At 32.9% G+C, this 19,311-nt stretch overlaps 1 protein-coding gene across 3 annotated transcripts in view; it reads right to left on the minus strand.

Annotated features, from left to right (window-relative positions):
* Window positions 1-19,311, minus strand: part of PRKG1 (protein kinase cGMP-dependent 1) — a 1,128,350-nt gene that overhangs the window by 5,727 nt on the left and 1,103,312 nt on the right. For all 3 annotated transcript variants that reach the window (XM_081267801.1, XM_081267802.1, XM_081267803.1), the window contains 7 exons: window positions 16,248-16,387; window positions 14,998-15,087; window positions 7,856-7,997; window positions 6,406-6,569; window positions 2,747-2,869; window positions 2,598-2,660; window positions 1,298-1,364 (listed from right to left, as the gene is read on the minus strand). In XM_081267801.1, coding sequence (XP_081123927.1) covers window positions 1,298-1,364; window positions 2,598-2,660; window positions 2,747-2,869; window positions 6,406-6,569; window positions 7,856-7,997; window positions 14,998-15,087; window positions 16,248-16,387 — 789 coding nt within the window. The remainder of the gene's footprint in view (window positions 1-1,297; window positions 1,365-2,597; window positions 2,661-2,746; window positions 2,870-6,405; window positions 6,570-7,855; window positions 7,998-14,997; window positions 15,088-16,247; window positions 16,388-19,311) is intronic.

The raw sequence follows: 19,311 nt of genomic DNA on the forward strand, positions 1-19,311 counted from the left end.
CAGGCAGAATCCAGGCATTGTTCTTTATTCTCTATATAAGAGCCATTTCTAAACTTGAGCAAAATTCTTATAAATTTACTGGGCAAAGTCCAATCAGCAGAGCATCAGCAAGAAGCCAGTATAATATTTCTATTGCTTAAAAGATCCCTTAAAAGATAAATTTACATTAGAATAATTTGAGTTTAGCATTTATTTATTTCTCTCTTCCAGCTTTTTTCTCTGCTTTTGTTCTAGAACCAAAGCTTCATGAATGCAATTAGCATCTGTAATGTGGGACATAGTAATGGTATTTTTTAAAATTTGTTTTATGAATAAACAAATGTTGGCTCAGAAATAAATCTTAGAAAAAGGAAAAATATTTCTGTAAAAGAGCAGACTTTAATCTTAGAAAGAGGTAGCATATGAATAAAAGTCCCAGGATCACAAAGCAGCCCTCTCTCACTTGATTAAGACACACTACATTTTATTAAACAGATGCAGTACAGATGAAAAATATAAATGCAATCAGTTGAAATCTATTTCAGGTAACTATGATGTAAAGAGTCCACTTAGTGAATGAAGTGGCTATTTAGAAAGAAAATTGATGTGTTAAAAAAAAAGAATCTTTTTCTTTTATTATTTATTTACTTAGTTTTGTACTAGGGATTGAACCCAGAGGCATTTTACCATGAGCCACATCCCCATCCCTTTATATATATATTTTTTTTTATTTTGAGACCCTCATTAAGTTTCTTAGGGCCTCACTAAATTGCTGAGGCTGGCCTTGAACTTGTGGTCCTCCTGACTCAGTCTCTTGAATCACTGGGTTTATAAGTAAGTACTACCACACCTGGCTCTTTTTCTTTCAGAGCTTGATAGAGGAATGAAAGGACATGTTGTATCTGAGAGTGCTTCAAAGTCACATTGTGGGGCAGCGAGAACTACAGGGGCAGAAATGGAATGCTGGCCAAGAAATGATAGCCGCTGAACTGGTTGCTGCAGATTCACTTTGTTCTTCTGTCTACACATGCACACAGTTAGTCTTTACCACAGCAAAAATTAAATCATATTCATCAACACAGGCAATTGGAATGAAAGTGGAGAGTTAAAAAAGATAAGGCTAAAATACATCCATAGCAACCATCCCCAAAGTTATCTGTTTTGAAGTTGGGAGTTTAGAGTACTCCATCATTTTAATGGGGTACTTTGATAGCTTATTTAACCCATCACAGGACAAAATTTGACAAATAACACTTCTTTGTTAATGACATCAACACCAGCAAGCATGTCACACAATTTCAGATGGAAAGTCACTTACGCTTGGTATGATGGGAGGAGTCAAGGTGCCCTTCCTCAGACCTTCCCAGTTAAAGCCCTCAAACCATCTAGGAAAGGAAAAAACATCATCAGAGGCATAGTACCTTTTCTGGCGTCTTCCAGGACAACACGTAGGGTTTGTGTGCCCTAGAAAGCAATCAGGCTAATATCTTCCTGTGACAAAAATGCCTTCTCTTGAATCAGATGTTTTTCAATTAGATTATCTCATAAAAAAGCATATTTTGAAAGTGTGATTGTCAAATTTGAACACCAACCGTTTTTCTTGTCATTTCAGTCGTAATGTCTGTATGACCTTCTTCCCCTATTGTCATTATAATTTATAAGTGTCATAATATGCTTGGCCCTGTGCCATACTAGACCCTTTATTTTAAGGAGATAGAGTCAGGAGATGAAGTGAGGACAGAAAATTAACTTTCCATCTCTGCCACTGATTCACAGTGCAGCCTAAGCTAATTACCCTTTTCATAGTCCTCTATTTGTCGCTTCATATCCCAATTTCCTTACTTTTTTTCCTTTTTTAAGATAGAAAGAATATTAAAAAAAATACAGCTTTTCTGTGAAAATAAGAACCACATATGGCACAGGAAGGTGTTTTCCTTTTGTTCTATGAAGATGCCACCATTAGCAAATGTGTACACCAAATTCTTAACAGGCCTTCTAGATATTCAGATAGTTCAGTAAATAAGTTCCTTTGATAAAGGTATGAATTTATTGGGAGTGTCAGGTAAGCAGGCTAAGAGAAAAATCAGTCTATGTTTAGATTAGCTTTGGAACATCCAGCGAACCTAGGTAAGTTCTTATGATACCTGTTATTTCAAAAAGGGTGTACTCTGCACTGCTTTCCTGTTATATTTAATTGGGAGATAGTTGGAAAAATATATATTTTGGCTTTAATCTAAAAAATTAGGTAAGCTACAGTGGGCAACTTTGTTTTTAATATTGTAGTAGGGAGTAGAGTTCCTAAATTAAAAATAAACATTTTTTTCCCTTTGGGCCAGAGAGGAAAAAGAAATGCTAGCTAGTGTGAGTTCAGAGCAACTGAATCAGTGAATTTGCTGTTTGAGAAGCCACAGGGTTGTCACATGTATCTAAGTACAGCTCCAGACACAGGAAGAAGGGCCTTGGAAAGGCTAACCTATCTCTACAAGCTCTTTGGCTGTTCCTGTAGGAGAGCTGTATCCCTTATACACCAATAACTCTACACATATCAAAATACACCACCTTACAGAAACACTTTTCTGAACTCTGACACCTAAAAGTTATTAAGAAAGTGGGCTTACTTGTGCTTTTGAATATCTTTCACTCCATTTTTCAAATTTCCTAATCTTTCCGACGGGTTGTCCCTGAAAGAAAAATAATCATTTTGTTAAGTAATCTAATTATTTTCACATTATGATCCTTTCAAAAACAATGTGTTTAAAACAATTACCTGCATAGTTTTTTGATTAAGTTAGCAGCATTTTTGGCAATCTTCTTTGGAAATTCTATCATGTCAATCCCCCTCAATATGATGTTATAGGTTTTCATAGGATCTGGGCCTGAGAAAGGTGGGCTAAGAGAATGAGAGCAAGACATGATCAGAGACATGATTTTTACTTTCTAAATAAGAATGATGAAATTGTTATAAACTCCAAAAATGATACCAATTCTTATGTTGGGGCTTACATTAGTAGTGAAAACAAAAAGAAATTCAATTAGCAGCCAAACACTATGCAAGCTCTTGGCAAAAACCATAAATGGGTGAGGTTTCTCTGCTGTTCCCCTCAGTTCTGTTTAGTGTAGGTGCCTAGCTTCTTGCTGTCCTGATCATTGAAACTATCCCTTAACTCTTTGGCCTTTGTCATGCCAATCAACTCAATTATACTTTATCCAGGGTTTTTGTTTCTTTGAGAAGAAATCTTGTGGATTATTTTATTTTTGTACTACATGTTTATTAACAGAAGATTGAACTATTTTCTTTTATTCAGTAGACGTAAAATAGAAGCCCATTTGCTTTTGTTGAGGGATGTGACACTATCTGCCTCATTTTCTGTAATAATTATTTTCTGTTTACTTTAATATGTTATTAGCTATAAGTCAATTTTAGTCACTTTTAAAATGAATGAACATGAAATTATGTTTAGTATTCTCTTAGAATTTAAAAAGTTTTATGTGATGTTATAATTGAGTATTCTGTTTCTTAGGAATTTTGATCTTTAGTTTAAAAAGTGAGGAAGATACAAATCTGGCATTTTTTATGAATTTAATGCATTTTAATTCATGATTTTGCTTTTATATTTATATGTTTATCTTAGATAAATAGAACAATTTTTTAAAGAGGGCTTTTGTGGTTTTTCAGAAGTTATGTACATACAGTCTTAAATAATCAGGCAATATGTAAAACTTAAAATTACTTAAAAGTAAAAAGTTATCAAATACCCAAAATATTAATTATCAGCATTTGATTAACATAATTTCGTATTTTTATCTGTGTGGATGGAAAAACATGGATTATATTACACTCGATTTTGAAAAATATAGGCATTCAATTTACTTTGACTTTATTCAACTGAGGAGTAAAACTAGAAAAATGGTAAAATTCAAATAGCAATTCTTCAGTGACAATATAAATTCCTGAAAGTTTTCTCTAAAGTAAAGAAATTTATAAAAACTTTGAATTTATACTTTCTTTTTTAAATAAAATACTCCAGCTTTTCAAAACAATTAAGATTCCTAATTATAAATGATGAGGTATAAGTATACATATAGTTAGTTCTATTTTCCTCCTACTACTTCAACTTTGGTTGGTTTTGGTATTGTTTTAAGATTGTTAAAAATTATAAGACTTAAATTCTGTACAGTAATACAAATTTAAATTATTTCAACTAAAGTCTAGTTTTTAATGCAAAACTCTCCATCGATCCTTTTTCTAGTTTCTCTGATCCTGAGTGCTTTATTTGGACTCATCTTTCTGTGGAGTGGGTCATGTAGAAGTGTTTTTGAGAAATGTCCCAGTACATTATATGTTGCATTTGTATTTTAAGAATAAACTGTCTTGATATAAATTACTTGGGTTTATACCATAACATTTTCCAAGAACTACATAATACTTCGTATATTATCTTTAAGCAATAAAGGTGTCTAGAAAAGGTACGGCAATTCTAATCCTCCTCACAGTCAACACCATATATGATGTAATTTTGATGGTAATATGATTATCTTTGTCACTGAATTTGGAAAATCATACTTGACGCATTGTGGTGTTATTATTCTGAAGGTTATATCATGATCACTGGATATCAAAAGTATACACTGAGGGGCCAGGATTGTCGCTCAGTGGTAGAGTGCTCACATAGCATGTGTGTAGGACCTGAGTTCTGTCCTCAGCACCACATAAAGATACATAAATAAAGGCATTGTGTCCATCTACAACTAAAAAAATATATTTAAAAAAGTATACACTGGTCAAGTATTTATGTGATGAATTTTCTATTATGCAATTAAGCTTTTCCTTCCCACTTGTAATATCCTATTCACACATACAATTGTGCTTTTCTATTTCCATTGACTTCTACATCCTCTTTCTACAAAAATTTCTGGATCTTTACTTTTCCATTTTTCCAACCTATGTACTATCTCTACAGCTACACTTTTTTTCTTTTCATTCAATTTTTTTTAACATTTAAAAAGTTTTATTTTTTAACTGATGCATAAAACGTAAAAAGCATACATATTAATGGATTCCATATATTGTGTTGATACATATATACTTTGCATCATACTTAAATTAGATTAGAAACATTTATCTCCACAAATGTTTATCATTTATTTATAGTGAAAACTGTCAAAGTCCTTTCTTGTAGCTTTCTGAAATGTGCAGCACAGTATTGACATCTATAGTCACCTTACTGTGCAGTAGCACACTAGCACTTCTAACTCGTATCCAACTGTACCTTAATACCCATTGATCAACCTCTCCCCATTCCATCACTCCCTTGTATGCTTTCCAGCCTCTGATAACCACTGTTCTTCACTCAATTTCTAAAAATCAAGTTTTCCAAATTCTACCCAGAAGTAAATCATACAATATTTGTCTCCCTGTGTTTGGTTCATTTCACTTAACATAATGACCTCCAGCTCCTTTCTACGCTGCTTGTGGCAAAAGTCAGTCTTTCATCCTTTAAAATGGTCAAACAAGTGTTCCATGGAGTATATGTACCACATTGTCTTTATCCATATATTAGCTGATGGATACTTAGGATAGTTCCATATTTGGGCTATTGTGAATAAGACTGCAATAAACAGGGGAGTGCAGATGTCCCTCAACAGACTGATTTTATTTTCTTGGCTATATACCCAATAATGGGATTACTGGATCATAGAGTATAATTCTATTTTAAATTTTAAGGAAAGCCATGCCTATGATGTCCTTTCTTTTTCCTCTCTACATCTAAGTCCCAGTCTTCCTTTTAAAGGGTTGGCACTATAGGTCTTCAATTCTTGAAAAGCCTTCTGGACAAATGTAGTTCTCTACCAAACTCTGTGGATCATAAAGGCCCTTCCACTTTCTGTTCGTACTACATTTCATAGTTATGTATTCACTTCTCTGTTAATATTGGTCTTTGGGGAGCTTGTAATCTGTCTTATGCCATTGATATTCCTAATGCCCATTTTGGTTGTTGTTGATTACAATATTACAATATTATACAAATAGTCAGCAACATATTCACGTGTTGTGAATTCACATACATATATAAAATTGCTAAACAGTTCTCTTACTTCTATGTTAACCTTTGAAATTTTAAGATTATCATTTCCTTTGCTTCATTGTCAGCTACAAGATTAGATTCAAATCTCAAATTAAGACACTGGATCCATCTACATTCACATACATATAAGGACTTAGCAATAATGAGACTAAAAATTGGAATCGATTTGGTTGTCTTCATTGGACGTATTTTAGATCTTTGTGAATTGTCATTAGCATAACTAACTGAAGTGTGAGATATGTTGAAATCTACCTAGATGGACTAATCACAGTGACAAAGTCAGGAATGTAAAATTGTATGTGGTCTATTTTTACTAGCAGTTCCCTATAAATGTCCATACCTGCCAGTCAGAAGTTCATACATTAGAATTCCCAATGACCAATAGTCAGCTGAAATGTCATGACCTTTGTTTAAGATGATCTCTGGGGCTACATACTCTGGAGTCCCACAAAAAGTCCATGTTTTCTTTCCAAATCCTATTTTCTTTGCAAAGCCAAAATCAACCTTAAAAAGAGAGAAAGATAAGATAGTAAGTCACTTATGATTAGGTTGTAATGCAATAAATTATTTTGCTGAATCATGAAAATAAAAAATAACAGATCCAGGCTATTATAATTTTCTTTTCTGAAAGGAATCATGTATCCTGCAAACAATGTTACCCTGATTGAACCCTGTTGCAGTGGGAAAAGTTGGACCCGAATATTGAATTAAATTCACATCATTAATAAGAAAAGCAAACTTTCTTTCCTGAAGAATTTTTCATTTTTTCCTACTTTTATGCCACCAGAAGTTGTGGCATAAAGAAAAAATTTCCCCTTTACTCAAAAACATTAAAAGTCCAAGTGCTCCTACCCAACATCTTTCCCAGAATATACTGATTTATGCTGGACTTTATGCAATTGACAATTTTATTAATATTAATTATTTGAGAAGGCATGCTATCGTTGAAATAAATGGTCCTGGGTTCTATCCTCAGCACCACATAAACAAATAAAGGTATTGTGTCCATCTACAACTAAAAAAAATATTTAAAAAGTATACACGAATCTGCCCCTGGTAAACATTAATAAAATAAGAGTGGAACCTTATTTATTTTTTTGAGAAACCTTTTAAAAGAGGAGCTGCAAATGCAGAAAATCTATTTCTTTTCTAAAACAATTCGGATGTCACTATAAATAATTAACTGTATTGATTTGATTTCTTTAAGAACCATATGCTATATAAAAAATCCCCAAAGCTTAAAAATGGAATCAGGCACTGACAGATCCAAGACCCAGAAAATTTGTATATTTTAAAATAGGAGAACTTCCATTCTACAGTAAATCTTTAGAACTTTTGACATTACCATCATCATCATCATCATCATCACCTCAGAACATTATTGCCAGACTTCGATTTTTACCATTAGCATTTTTCTTAAATAAATACTATTAAAATGGTTCACAGTTGTCTATATTATAAATGTGCCTTGCCTTTGGATGGCAGAGTCTGATTAAGAAAAATAACCTATAAGCTTTTTTAGGTCTATGAACACGCACCAGGAATAGTGTTTCCTAATGCTTGTTGGAAAGCATGTTTTGCCAGAGTAGTGTCTGAAACTTAGACAACATAATTTCTTATAACTTTTACATAATTTGAAAATATATTTAGTTGAAAACTCTAATGCTAAATCCTACTTTTAAGAAAAGTTGTAACACTGCAGTGGAAACCTGATTTTAATGTTAGCAAACAGTTTTATAAATGGATATTTTAAAACTTCAGAACAGAACCCATGTATGAAATGCACTGACCAGTTTGGCATAACCTCGATGATCTAGGATGAGATTTTCTGGCTTGAGGTCCCTGTAAATGATTCCTTTGGAATGCAGATAGGCAAAAGCTTCCACCACACATGCTGTGTAAAATCTGGTTGTAGAATCTTCAAATGAACCTCTAAGACACAGACAATGAAATGAAAAATGTATAAAAGTTAGTTTCTCTAATAAGGTTAATTTTCCTTCTCATTTCGCTATATTCCCGGGCCAAAATTTAGCCCAGAGACCAAAGTCTGCCTAGCTAAATGTCATATAAGTGCCATTCATTCCACTGGGTTTTCTAAAGCATTTCAGGATCAAGCCAAGAGATTTTCTGTCCTTATGTGTGGGATAGTAAAATCTAACTTCCTGAAAGGGATCAAGAAGAGTTCAAGCACATTCCAGGTTTCAGGTATGTGGTGGCTTCCTCTTAACAGCCCACCACAATCCACACAGGAACAGAGTTACAGCACTAGGAGGGGAGAGAGTCAGTTCTATTTTAGAGTTTATCTACCACACATATGCTTCTTAAACTAATGGTTTATGGATTTATTCTTAAGTACTTTTAAAGAGCTTGTTTCTCAGTCTTTCTAAACATTGCAGATATGGTTCATGAGAATGCAAAAAAAAAAAAAAAAAAAAAAAAAGCTCATGTTTTCAAAGAACCATGTTGGAATCAGCTTCAAATGAGCTCTGCTTTCAAAAATTCTGTCATCAGGACAAAAGTTTCCTACACTACAGCCTTCTTATCAGTAGGAGGAGATGGAGCTAAAAGACAATTTGAAAAAAAAGGTAACAAAAAGGGAATATTCAACTGATTATAATTTTTAGCAAGAAAATTCTGTCTCTTGTCTCTCTATGTAGAAGTGCATGTAAAACCTAAAGTATACAACCACATCTGTGTCTATATATAGATTGACTGAAAGAAATAACAATAAAGGAAAACAACAACAAAAAACCCCTTGACATCCAAGGTTAATTCTTTGATTCTACATCAGAATCTTCCTACTTTAGCTGTTTTTTCATGGAACAACTTAAAAAAAAACTTCCTTTTTTGAAGTAGCAAGCTCAATTTAAGAACTGTGTAATTCAAGAAAAAACTCAAAGTGGCCCAAAGACATAGATAGGAATTAGACCAGAAACCCTACACCTGTCAGAAGAAAATGTAGGCCCAACACTCCCAACATATTGGCCCAGGAACTGACTTCCTTAACAAGACTCTGAAAGTGGAAGAAGTAAAATAAAAAATCAATAAATGAGATGATATCAAACTAAAAAACTTCTTCATAGCAAACGAAAGAATCAAAAGCATGAAGAGAGAGTCTACAGAATGTGAAATAAACCTTTGCCATCTGCACTTCAGATAGGGCATTAATACCCAGGATGTAGAAAGAACTCAAAAACAACAACAAAAAAAATCCCAATCAATAAATGGGCAAAGGAACTTAACAGATACTTCTCAAAAGAAGAAATATGAGTCGTCAAAAAATACATGAAAACAAATGTTGAAATCTCTAGAAATTAGAGAAATGTAAATTAAAACTACACTAAGATTTCCTCTCACTCCAGTCAGAATGGCATGGTGATATCCACTCCTCTCAATCATTACTAGGATTTTATCTATGAGTACCAAGATTCTTGAATCTCTTATTAAGGATATCTGAATGGAATTATTGTAAATTTATGAGGGTTAAGAGAAAGTTTCTTGGAGAAACCTGCATCTGTAATAGGAACTGAGTGGTAATTTTTAAGCTGCAATTGTCCTCTGACTTATACTATTCTTGGCAGAGCTAAGACTGTACAATCCCAGTTATTGGGAAAGGAATTACAGTATTGCCTTGAAACCCCATTCTTTGCCCGTAATTAAGTTAAATGTGTTTGCCTGTCAAGAACAGTACCTTTCCATAAATAGGAGAGGTTATTTGCTTACATGGTAAACTTGTTTATTTTTTAAACACACACCTTAATCTATACTGAGTATGAGCTCAGTCCCTCCTCAGTGGAAAACACTGCAAAGAAAAACAAAACAAAATTGTACATGGAATAGAGTCTGGTTAAATTTTGAAGTATGTCTTGTTTTAATCCACAAATGGGTTATTTCCTGACATCAAGGCTAACTGTGATTTCAGTGGGCCTTTTTGAAGGATTACAAATTCTTGACTACTGTTTGAAGAAGAAATTATTTCTGCAGTTGTGACTCTGGTCATTTCTCCGTTGTCCTTAATATCAGCCTTTAATGGATCCCAATTACAAATGCATTTTTATTGTTGTAATGATAGAAGATATGGGATAGATTACTTTTTCAAGAAATCTCTGCAGAAATGTATGCTTATATTCTGAATAAGTTGGCCATTAACAGAAAGATGGAAAAATTCTAGTACAAACTAAGGTTTGGGGGAGGAGGCTGTAGGTTAGAAATATGGACTTGGGCTCAACATTAGGTTTCATTTACTGTTTCTTTTTTAAAATTTATTGGTTCTTTTTAATTATACATTTAGAATCCATTTTGATATAATTATACAAGCATGGGCACTTACGGTTGATCTTGAGTAACTACATATTTCACTGAGTTTCAGTGTTCTCCTTTGCACAATGTTGCTAATAATAGATATTGCCTCATTTGTGTTGTTGTGAAAAACAACAAAAAGTGATGCCTACATGTATTTGGATAAGTGCCTAGCATACAAGTGGTACTCAATAAATATTTCACTATAACTGAACACCAAAATTCTTCTTTGGCAACTGTATCTTAAACTAGGAAAATTAGCCCATGTCATAGAGGATAACAGGTAGAAAGTCTTTGGTTGGGGGTGGTGAGGAATTTGCAACACTAACTCTTCACTGTTAGTGAAATGCTTTTCACTGCCATGAATCAGCTCTGCAGAAATCTCTGCTAAATCTATTCTTTTCACTTCCCAATATTTCTCACAAAAACCACCCTCATATTGCCTGCCAATCCAAATTCTCCTTTTTTTTCCATACATCTTTTGTCATCAATTCCCCAAAGCCTATTTTCAGATTTCTTTGTTCCTGAGCCAATTTGGAGGGTCTTAGAATGTTGGTTTCTATTTCTTCAAAAGACTGTACCAAGTATCTCCCATACACAGATATATTTGTAACATATTTTAAAAACTAAATGATAACCTTGAAAAGTCAACACAGTATACACATACAAAGTGTTTATCAGCAACACAATGTTCCATCACTAAATACTTGATATATGAAATTTGAGAATTTAAAAATATACATCTTGAGTGCAGTCAGAAAGCATAACATTAGGGTGACTCAGAAGGAAAAATTAGTATTAGAATTGGAAATGACAATGTTAATTTGATCTAAAATAGAAGTGAAAGCTTGTTTAATCAATAGTTTAGAGAGTTGCTTAAAAAATAAATTGCTTGACCTAGATAGCTCTTTCAAGTTAAAAAAAATTGTGCCTTGACATCTGTAACATTTCATGAAAAATAAGGGATAGATTCTTGTGCCTTTTTGGAAATGGGTGGTTGTTTTTGCTAAATGATAGTAGATAACAGTTTGAGAAAATTACAGGGTTATATATATGTATTGACAAACTCAAATTAAAATTTAATCACAGTGTTTAATCATCTTGTCATAAACTGAGTCCTGAGACATCAGAATATAACAAAGACAAAATAACTCTTGTCAAAAGTGACTAGGATACATTGACTAGTGGCAACAATCATTAATGGGTATATAAGTCTAAAGTGTGTGGCAATCTGTGAAGCTTATTGCCGATAGTAAAGTCAGAGAGACTAAAATATGATGAAGAGAGACTCATTTCTTTTGACATACATTCAATGTAAGCCATCTATTAGGTCATCAAAGATGAAATTTAAATAATTATCTTACACAATATAGCCAGAAACAAAAAGAATGGACATAAAAATACTTGTTTCTTGTAGGATTATAAAATATATCTAGGAAAACATATGAATAGGAAATGAGATTTGTGAAATTTGAAAAATATAGATTCTGAAGTAATTATCTAAGATATTCAGTAGAAAAATTAATATATTAAAATTCTAATAAAATATATCCAGATGTTAAATTTCACTGGATTAAAATTTTATTAATATATTAAAATTTTATACTATTAAAAACATATTGATATTATGAATATGCTAACATATACTGAATATTAATATATATTTATATATTTATTTATCATATTAACCAATTACATTTTTAAAAAGTTGCAGGGGTTGCCAATTCTTTGTTGAGAAGGAAGACAAATAAAATATAATTTGTCTCCAAAACTTATTGGAGACAAAAAGTCACCAACTGGAAGATAAAACATTACAAATAATAAACCATGGAAATAGTAGAAACAGTTAACAGTTTAATAGTATAGCTCAAGCCTCAAGATAAAAAAATCCATTTAATAGTCCTCAAATTCTATTCATACATTAGTATCATTTTAATTCTCATTTCTTGACAACAAATGAAGAAGTGTTCTGTGTTCCTTTACTGTGCTGATGAGAAGAAAGAGGAAAGCAGTAAATGGTCATCTCAGCTGGAAGTAGGAGAAGGAGGGTGTCTGAGACTTCCCATGCAAAATCTCAAACTCAGAGGTGTTTCATGGCTGGAAGGAATGTGGTCATATAAGCCTTCCTTCAAATGAATCCAAATTTTCTTCATGGCTTTTAAAGATAGCTTCTCCCTCACCAATACTTCCTTGCCCACAAGGGGAAAACTGAATGAATTGAATTGAACAAGGCGAGGGTTTTGATTTGTTTATTTTTATTACAGATATTTTCATATGCACTGTGACTAATAGCATAGGAGCATAATCTTTTGCTTGCCATTTTTTTGTTTGTTTCTTTTTAACAACTTTTAGTCCCAATTTAAACAAACAGAATCAATGGCAATATTAACTGAAGTCTGGATACCCCAAATTATTCTTTTCTTACCAGCAATGGAAAAGAAAAAGGAAGGCCATGTAGAATAGAAGCAGTAAGGCTATAGGTATTCTTACAAAAGAAAGCTGGCAGGGGCGATGATTCTGAGTCATTTTACATGTACCAATTCCATTGCTTTTAAGGCTGAAGCTCCAGCATTTCTGAATCTTTGGGAAGAATCAAGTAGCCCCTAGTTCTCTGGATCTAGCCTCTTCACGGGGTATTAAGTGCATTGGGGGACTCAGCAACGGTATACCCAAAACTTAATGATGATGGGGAAGGAAGAAGGAAGGCCCAGAAAGCAGCCTGGTGGAGGGAGAGAAATGGGACTCCATTCTTATTTTCCCACCATCCACTCACCCAAGGAAGTTGCTACTTCACAGTGTCCTTATTTACCCCAATAAATCAAAATGTATCTCACTCAGAAGGCATGACTGGAGTTGATTATCAAGTGGAATACAAAAATTAAGTTATGTAGGGAAATAAATGAAATAACATTCATTTGGAAAAATGATGACGGTGCCTGTTTCAGGCCTCATGAGAACATGCACACATAGTTTTATCATGATTTTTGTTGTCTTATTGGCAATGGAACTTAACAGAAGTTTTTTAAAAATGTTATGGGAATAGAGCTGGTCCTTTCTCTGTATAGCTTATTATTTGCTTTCCTATGTAATTCCACCTGAAAATCTCATCCAACTCTAATTATAAAAAAAATAGGGGAGAGATTTTAAGTAAATAAATAGATTGAAGTGTCAGATCAAACATAAACTGTAGAACCATATTAAAACATACCAGCTATTAATTCACAAATCAAAATATTAACTTAGTGAAACAGTCTGCAAATTCTGAGAAGTGGAACTACATCTGCTTTATTTATTGAAGTATCCCCAGCCTCTGTCACAATGCCTGGGATATAATCTGTCTTCAAATATGAATTCAAATGTTAATATGCTCTAATAAAATAGCTTAGTACAGATATTAAACTGATCCCTAATGTTAATATACTGAAATCCCTTATATGCTTTCTTGCCTATTCCCTTATTTACTTTATAAAGAAATCAAACAAAACACTAGTATAATAGAATGCAATATGGTAAAACCAAATCCATTTGACATATGTAAGTAAGGGCAAGGAAATAAAAGAACTGAAAGAGTGTGTTGTACAAAGATATGAAAGTACTATGAGAATGCCCTTAGTAATGAGAATTTAAATTGAGAGTTTATAAAGAGCTACTTGTTCTATGCCAGGATATCTACAAAGTAACAAATGTCAAAAAAATTACATGGTCCCTGGGAACATCAGGGCTATCTACAGATAAGTTTTAGAAAGATGTAACCCACCAGAGAGTCTGAGGAGCAGGACTGAAATAATAAGGAAAAGAGAGATGTCTAAATGTGAAAGTTTTAAGGAGCAAAGATGACTTTGGCAAGTCCAGTAGATCGTTTATAGGAAATGACTGAAAGAGTATTCATAGGAAAGTAAAATTTGATCTCTTTTATTTGAAAAAAAAAAGATAGGTAGTGACATTCTGAGACATTTTATATGATATTTTTTAAAAAGATAATTTGCTACTTATATAAATATGAGATGAAAAATTGAGATATAATGAATTTTAATAATTAAAAGAAACAAGCACTATTGAGACAAACTTTACTTTCCCTGGAAGGGTAAAAAAGTAAAACCAAGTCAGATTGTTTACATGAACTATTATGAATTAAGGATTCATTTTTCCCTAAGATCAGCAAAGTCTAAAAGAGATGACTAAAAACTTATATTAATTTTGAAGAGCAATAAATTGAAAAAAAACTTCGTAGTGCCGTGAAAGGCAGGTTGCCCATATGAAAAAGTTAATTCAAACTATAATCATAAAATGTCTGTAATTATTTTCAAGTTAAAGCAATATGTTAATTCTAGGTATAGAGATTTCTGATTCTGACACTCATGCTAAGCTGAGATCTGTGTATGTGCTTTTCTAAGTGTCTTTTTTTATGGTAGACTAAGCCAATATCATTATTTTCACAGTGAATTTTATATGTATTATAATAAATTATACGTATATAGTGGATTGTACCTTATGTTTAACTTATATTTTAGAATATAAACATATATAAAATGTAAACATAATCTTTATACTTTATAATAATGGACTGTTCTTATAGATCATCAGGGGCAACTATGTTTTTAGATACACAATAGAATTTTCTTAAATCTCCTACCTATCCCTGAGAATGGTCCAGAGCTCTCCACCTAGGCAAACTTCCATCAACATATACAAATATTTGCTGTCCTTAAATGTTCTGTATAGCCTGTGAATTACAAATAAGAAAGTAAAGGTTATGAACACTATAGTGTTTTAAACATATTCAAAGTTTTTAAGTTTTAAGAAATTAGTTTTTCCTTTATTTTCTTTTAGTTGACATATACTAATTTTACATATTTATGTGGTTCAGTACATACTTCAATACATATTTACCCTATTTCATAATCACATCAGAATATTCAGCATATCTATTGCCTCACATATTTATGGTATAAAGTTAGAATTCGGAGGAATAGTTTTGGTACTCCTCTGGAGTGTAGGGAACTAAGGCTGCTATTGTATTGAATATTTCAAAAAACCTAAAAGAGTTTGATTGTTTTTATCACAAAAGTCTGCAAATTTCTGAGTGACCAAATTATAGTTTGTTGATATTGCCATGCTTAAAATTTTATCAGAAGAAATGAAAGAGAATTAAGTCCACAATCTGGGAAGAGGATCCAAGGGCAAGTGACTTACACACCATGGGGCCATGTAGCTCCCTTGTGGTGGATCAGTTCAAATGATTGCGGACAAGAAGGCTTCCTGGGACTCTATGGAGTCCAATTTGGATGACGTATTTGGCTTGGACTCATTAGCAGAAACTTTTAATGGGCATAAACATGCAGTGTGTATGAGTATAAGTATGGATATAAAGTAGATCAAATTTTATAAATAATGTATGGATTTCATGTGGCATTCACTTAAATTCATGTTATACCTTATCTTGTATAAATGTCATGGCAAGTTAAATACAAAAGCTTCTTCTGCATATATTAAAAATCCTCCCAATTATCCTATCATTAGTGTTTGTGAAATATTGAGGTGGAAGAATCAGTTGTCATTTCATTAAAAAAAATCTTCCAAAAATTAAGTTAAACAGCTTGATTTTTGACATTTTGTCTTTTAAGCACCAGAGGTCTATGTACCATTGTGGGTAACAGGACAAAAATGAAATTTTAGAAATTGACACCTCCTTTGGGAAAAACACATCTTTTTAGAGAATCTGATTCTCTAAAAAAAATAAAAAGAATAGAATCAAAACTTTATATTTTTTTAATTAAACAAAACTTTAGATTCCTTTATGCAAATGAGATGTGTGAAGGATGAGCACAAGTGGCAGAGGTTCTGTGGTTGATTTGCCACTGGAGTTGGTGCTGGGACATTTACCTCACTATGAAGTCGGAATGAGCCCCCTGCATGATATGCTTCTCTGAGCGGATGTGCTCCTGCTGTCTGGTATCCACAATGTGGCGTTTCTTGAGAATCTTCATTGCAAATGTTTTGGATTCTTCACTTTTCAACTGGACCTTAAAGAAAGGCAGAAGAGAAAAGAGAAGAGAAGTCTAAAGATCTAATACAACAGAGTGCACTGTTATCCTGAAATGAACAGGTACATGGGGCACCCCGTGAACCCTAACTACCATCCGAGGCACTCACAGCCTATGTTTAAAGCCCACACTGCACAACCATTGTTCAGTCTCATTCCACTGGATGAGTTTTTGCATACTTGATTCCAAGCTGATTTTGTGCCCACATGGATTAGAAGAAGAAAAATATACTTGTCATTGTTTCATTTCATTTCATATAATGTGTTTGGGTATATTTTATAGTTTTTTCCTTTCAATCAAAAAGATTTCTTCTCTAATTTTACTTCAATCTTTATAGCAAATGTAGGACCATATGAATCTTTGTGCTCATTGTTCTTAGTCCTAATCTACAAACATTTCTAGAATCATTAAATTCAATGACCCTTGTCTGTGCTGAGACTGCAGATATATGCACTGTACTGTTATTTCTTCTTTTTGTTTTTTTTAAATCTCTCAATCTTTCCCCTTCTTGTCAAAAAGGAAATAAAAGTAAACAAGATTTCTAAAAATTTGGAAAATTCTTTTTTTATTTCCAATATGCCTTATAACTTAAGTCTCTTTTGATATCAAATCTTACTCCTTGGTTTCATTAATTGGAGAGATCTAAGCTAAGATTTAATGTCCCCGAGGTATTGAGACCTCGATGGCAGCCCTCATAGCTCCCAGTGGATCTGGAGGAGTCTTGGTATCTCCAAGTACTATACCTCAGATGGGCTACTGGTCTCTGATCACTTTTACAAGAAGTTAAACAAGGTGACTTATAAGGAAAGGAAGAGAGATAACTGAGCTAATTACTTAATAGCAATACAAAGGAGCTATCATCAAGTGCTCTTGAGCAGCAGAATCCTCAATGCAATACTGAGTGGCCCACATCTTAACAATCTAATGAAAGTTTTGGGGAAATAAACATGGAAGCTGATTTTGATTTTCAGCTGAAGTATAGCCCTCCCCTCTTTACTGTGAATTATGTACGGCTTTCATCTGCAGGGTAGTGAAGTTCTTAAGTGCCCTGTCTATGACTGTGGGCACAGACTGAATTCAACTTGAGAATACATTCATGTGGAAAGTTCCTTAGGAAGGACCATGAGGATACTTCAAATAAATGAGTTTCAGTTTGCTGTCACCATTTGTGAATCTGTGTGACAGGTTAGAGGAAAAAGTGGATATTTGAAAATGCCTCTAACACATAAAGGCCCTCTACTGTGTGTGCGAAACTCTTCAGGATAATGGAGTAGTGCGCTACAAATGGATTCAGTTGCAGTTCATAATAAAACAAAATATTAAAACCCACTTCTAAAAGGAATCAAATAGGGAAGATGGAATAACAAATGAGCTATATCAGAGGTACTAAAATTCAGAAGGGAAAGAGAGTCACATTCCCTCTTCAGAGTCACACCCAGTTAAACCACTTGCTTAGATTAAATGCCTACTTTTAAAATTATCTCTTTATTGACAACAAAGGTTTTTCACTTGTACATAGGGAAGAGGAAAGAAGTCTGCTTTTATGGTCATAGGTCAGGACTTAATTTCTGACTCCCGTTAGTCACTCTTAGGCTAGTTGCTTAGCTCCTCTAAGCTCCAGTTTTTTGCTGAAGATAATACCAGCTACTGTACAGAGTTACCAGGGCCTTAAACAAAATGGTACCACTGAATGAGCATTGTTTGATGATCTCTCTGCTTGTACTCTGGCCTTAACTGGAAATTCATACCAAATCAAATTTGCTTTTTAAAATATTCCTTTTATGGGGCTGGGGATGTGACTCAAGCGGTAGCGCGCTCGCCTGGCATGCGTGCGGCCCGGGTTCGATCCTCAGCACCACATACCAACGAAGATGTTGTGTCCGCCAAGAACTAAAAAATAAATATTAAAAATTCTCTCTCTCTCTCTCTCTCTCTCTCTCTCTCCTCTCTCTTAAAAAAATAAAATAAAAAAATAAAATATTCCTTTTACAACATTGTCACTATCAGAAAAATTTGGAAACTATATGTGCATCAATAGGTGTATGGAAAATTAATTATGATAAGCTAGAATTACAATTAAAATTTTGAAAAAATATTATATATATATATATATATATATATATATATATATATATATATATATCAATAGAAGGTATTGGTCATAAACCAGCCAACATTTTATGATATCATAAATAGTATACTTATATGTGAGTGTATATCTACCTGTATAATACCTAAAATAAATTTATGGCAGGACAATCAGAAGGTCATTAGTACATTAACAATGGTTTTCCCTTAGGGAGATTTTTAGTTGTTTTTTTACTTGCTTTTACTTTTTGAATCATTTAACTTTTAATTAATGTATCACACTTACGTGATAAATAAAAATAAACTCTAGTCATAGAAAAATTAAAGTCTATTTTATATTGTAAAATTTAATTCTATTTTATATTACAGTAGCTACTTGTTGTTTTTGTATGACACTCTTAAAGTAAATTCACTTATTTTAGAATTCCATGAAAACAATGACCTTCATAAAGTGCATTCTATGTGATGCTATAGCATAAAAATTTAATCAAGTTTTGGGTTAAACACACTATTCATTTTCTTGGAGGACTTGTCATGATTTATTTTTTTTCAATATAAACTCTTTGGGTAAGTTATAACAATTTGTATTTTGTGAAATACAAGTATTATGTTTCACTGTGAAATTATTTTTAACAAAACTGATCTTTAAAATTTTTAAAGTGAAATTTAGTCTGCCTTTTCTTTTTTCCTATTTGCCAGATTAATTACATTGAGTCCCTGTACATGAATTTGAGATAGGGATGATTTTTTATTGGTTTGTAGCCAGTCAGCTAAGGGCCCAGAAATGAACAGAGAATTCAGAATTGAATTCAGAA

Source organism: Spermophilus citellus (assembly GCF_964194105.1).
Source record: "Spermophilus citellus genome assembly, chromosome: 15".
In the NCBI taxonomy this organism is placed as follows: domain Eukaryota; kingdom Metazoa; phylum Chordata; class Mammalia; order Rodentia; family Sciuridae; genus Spermophilus; species Spermophilus citellus.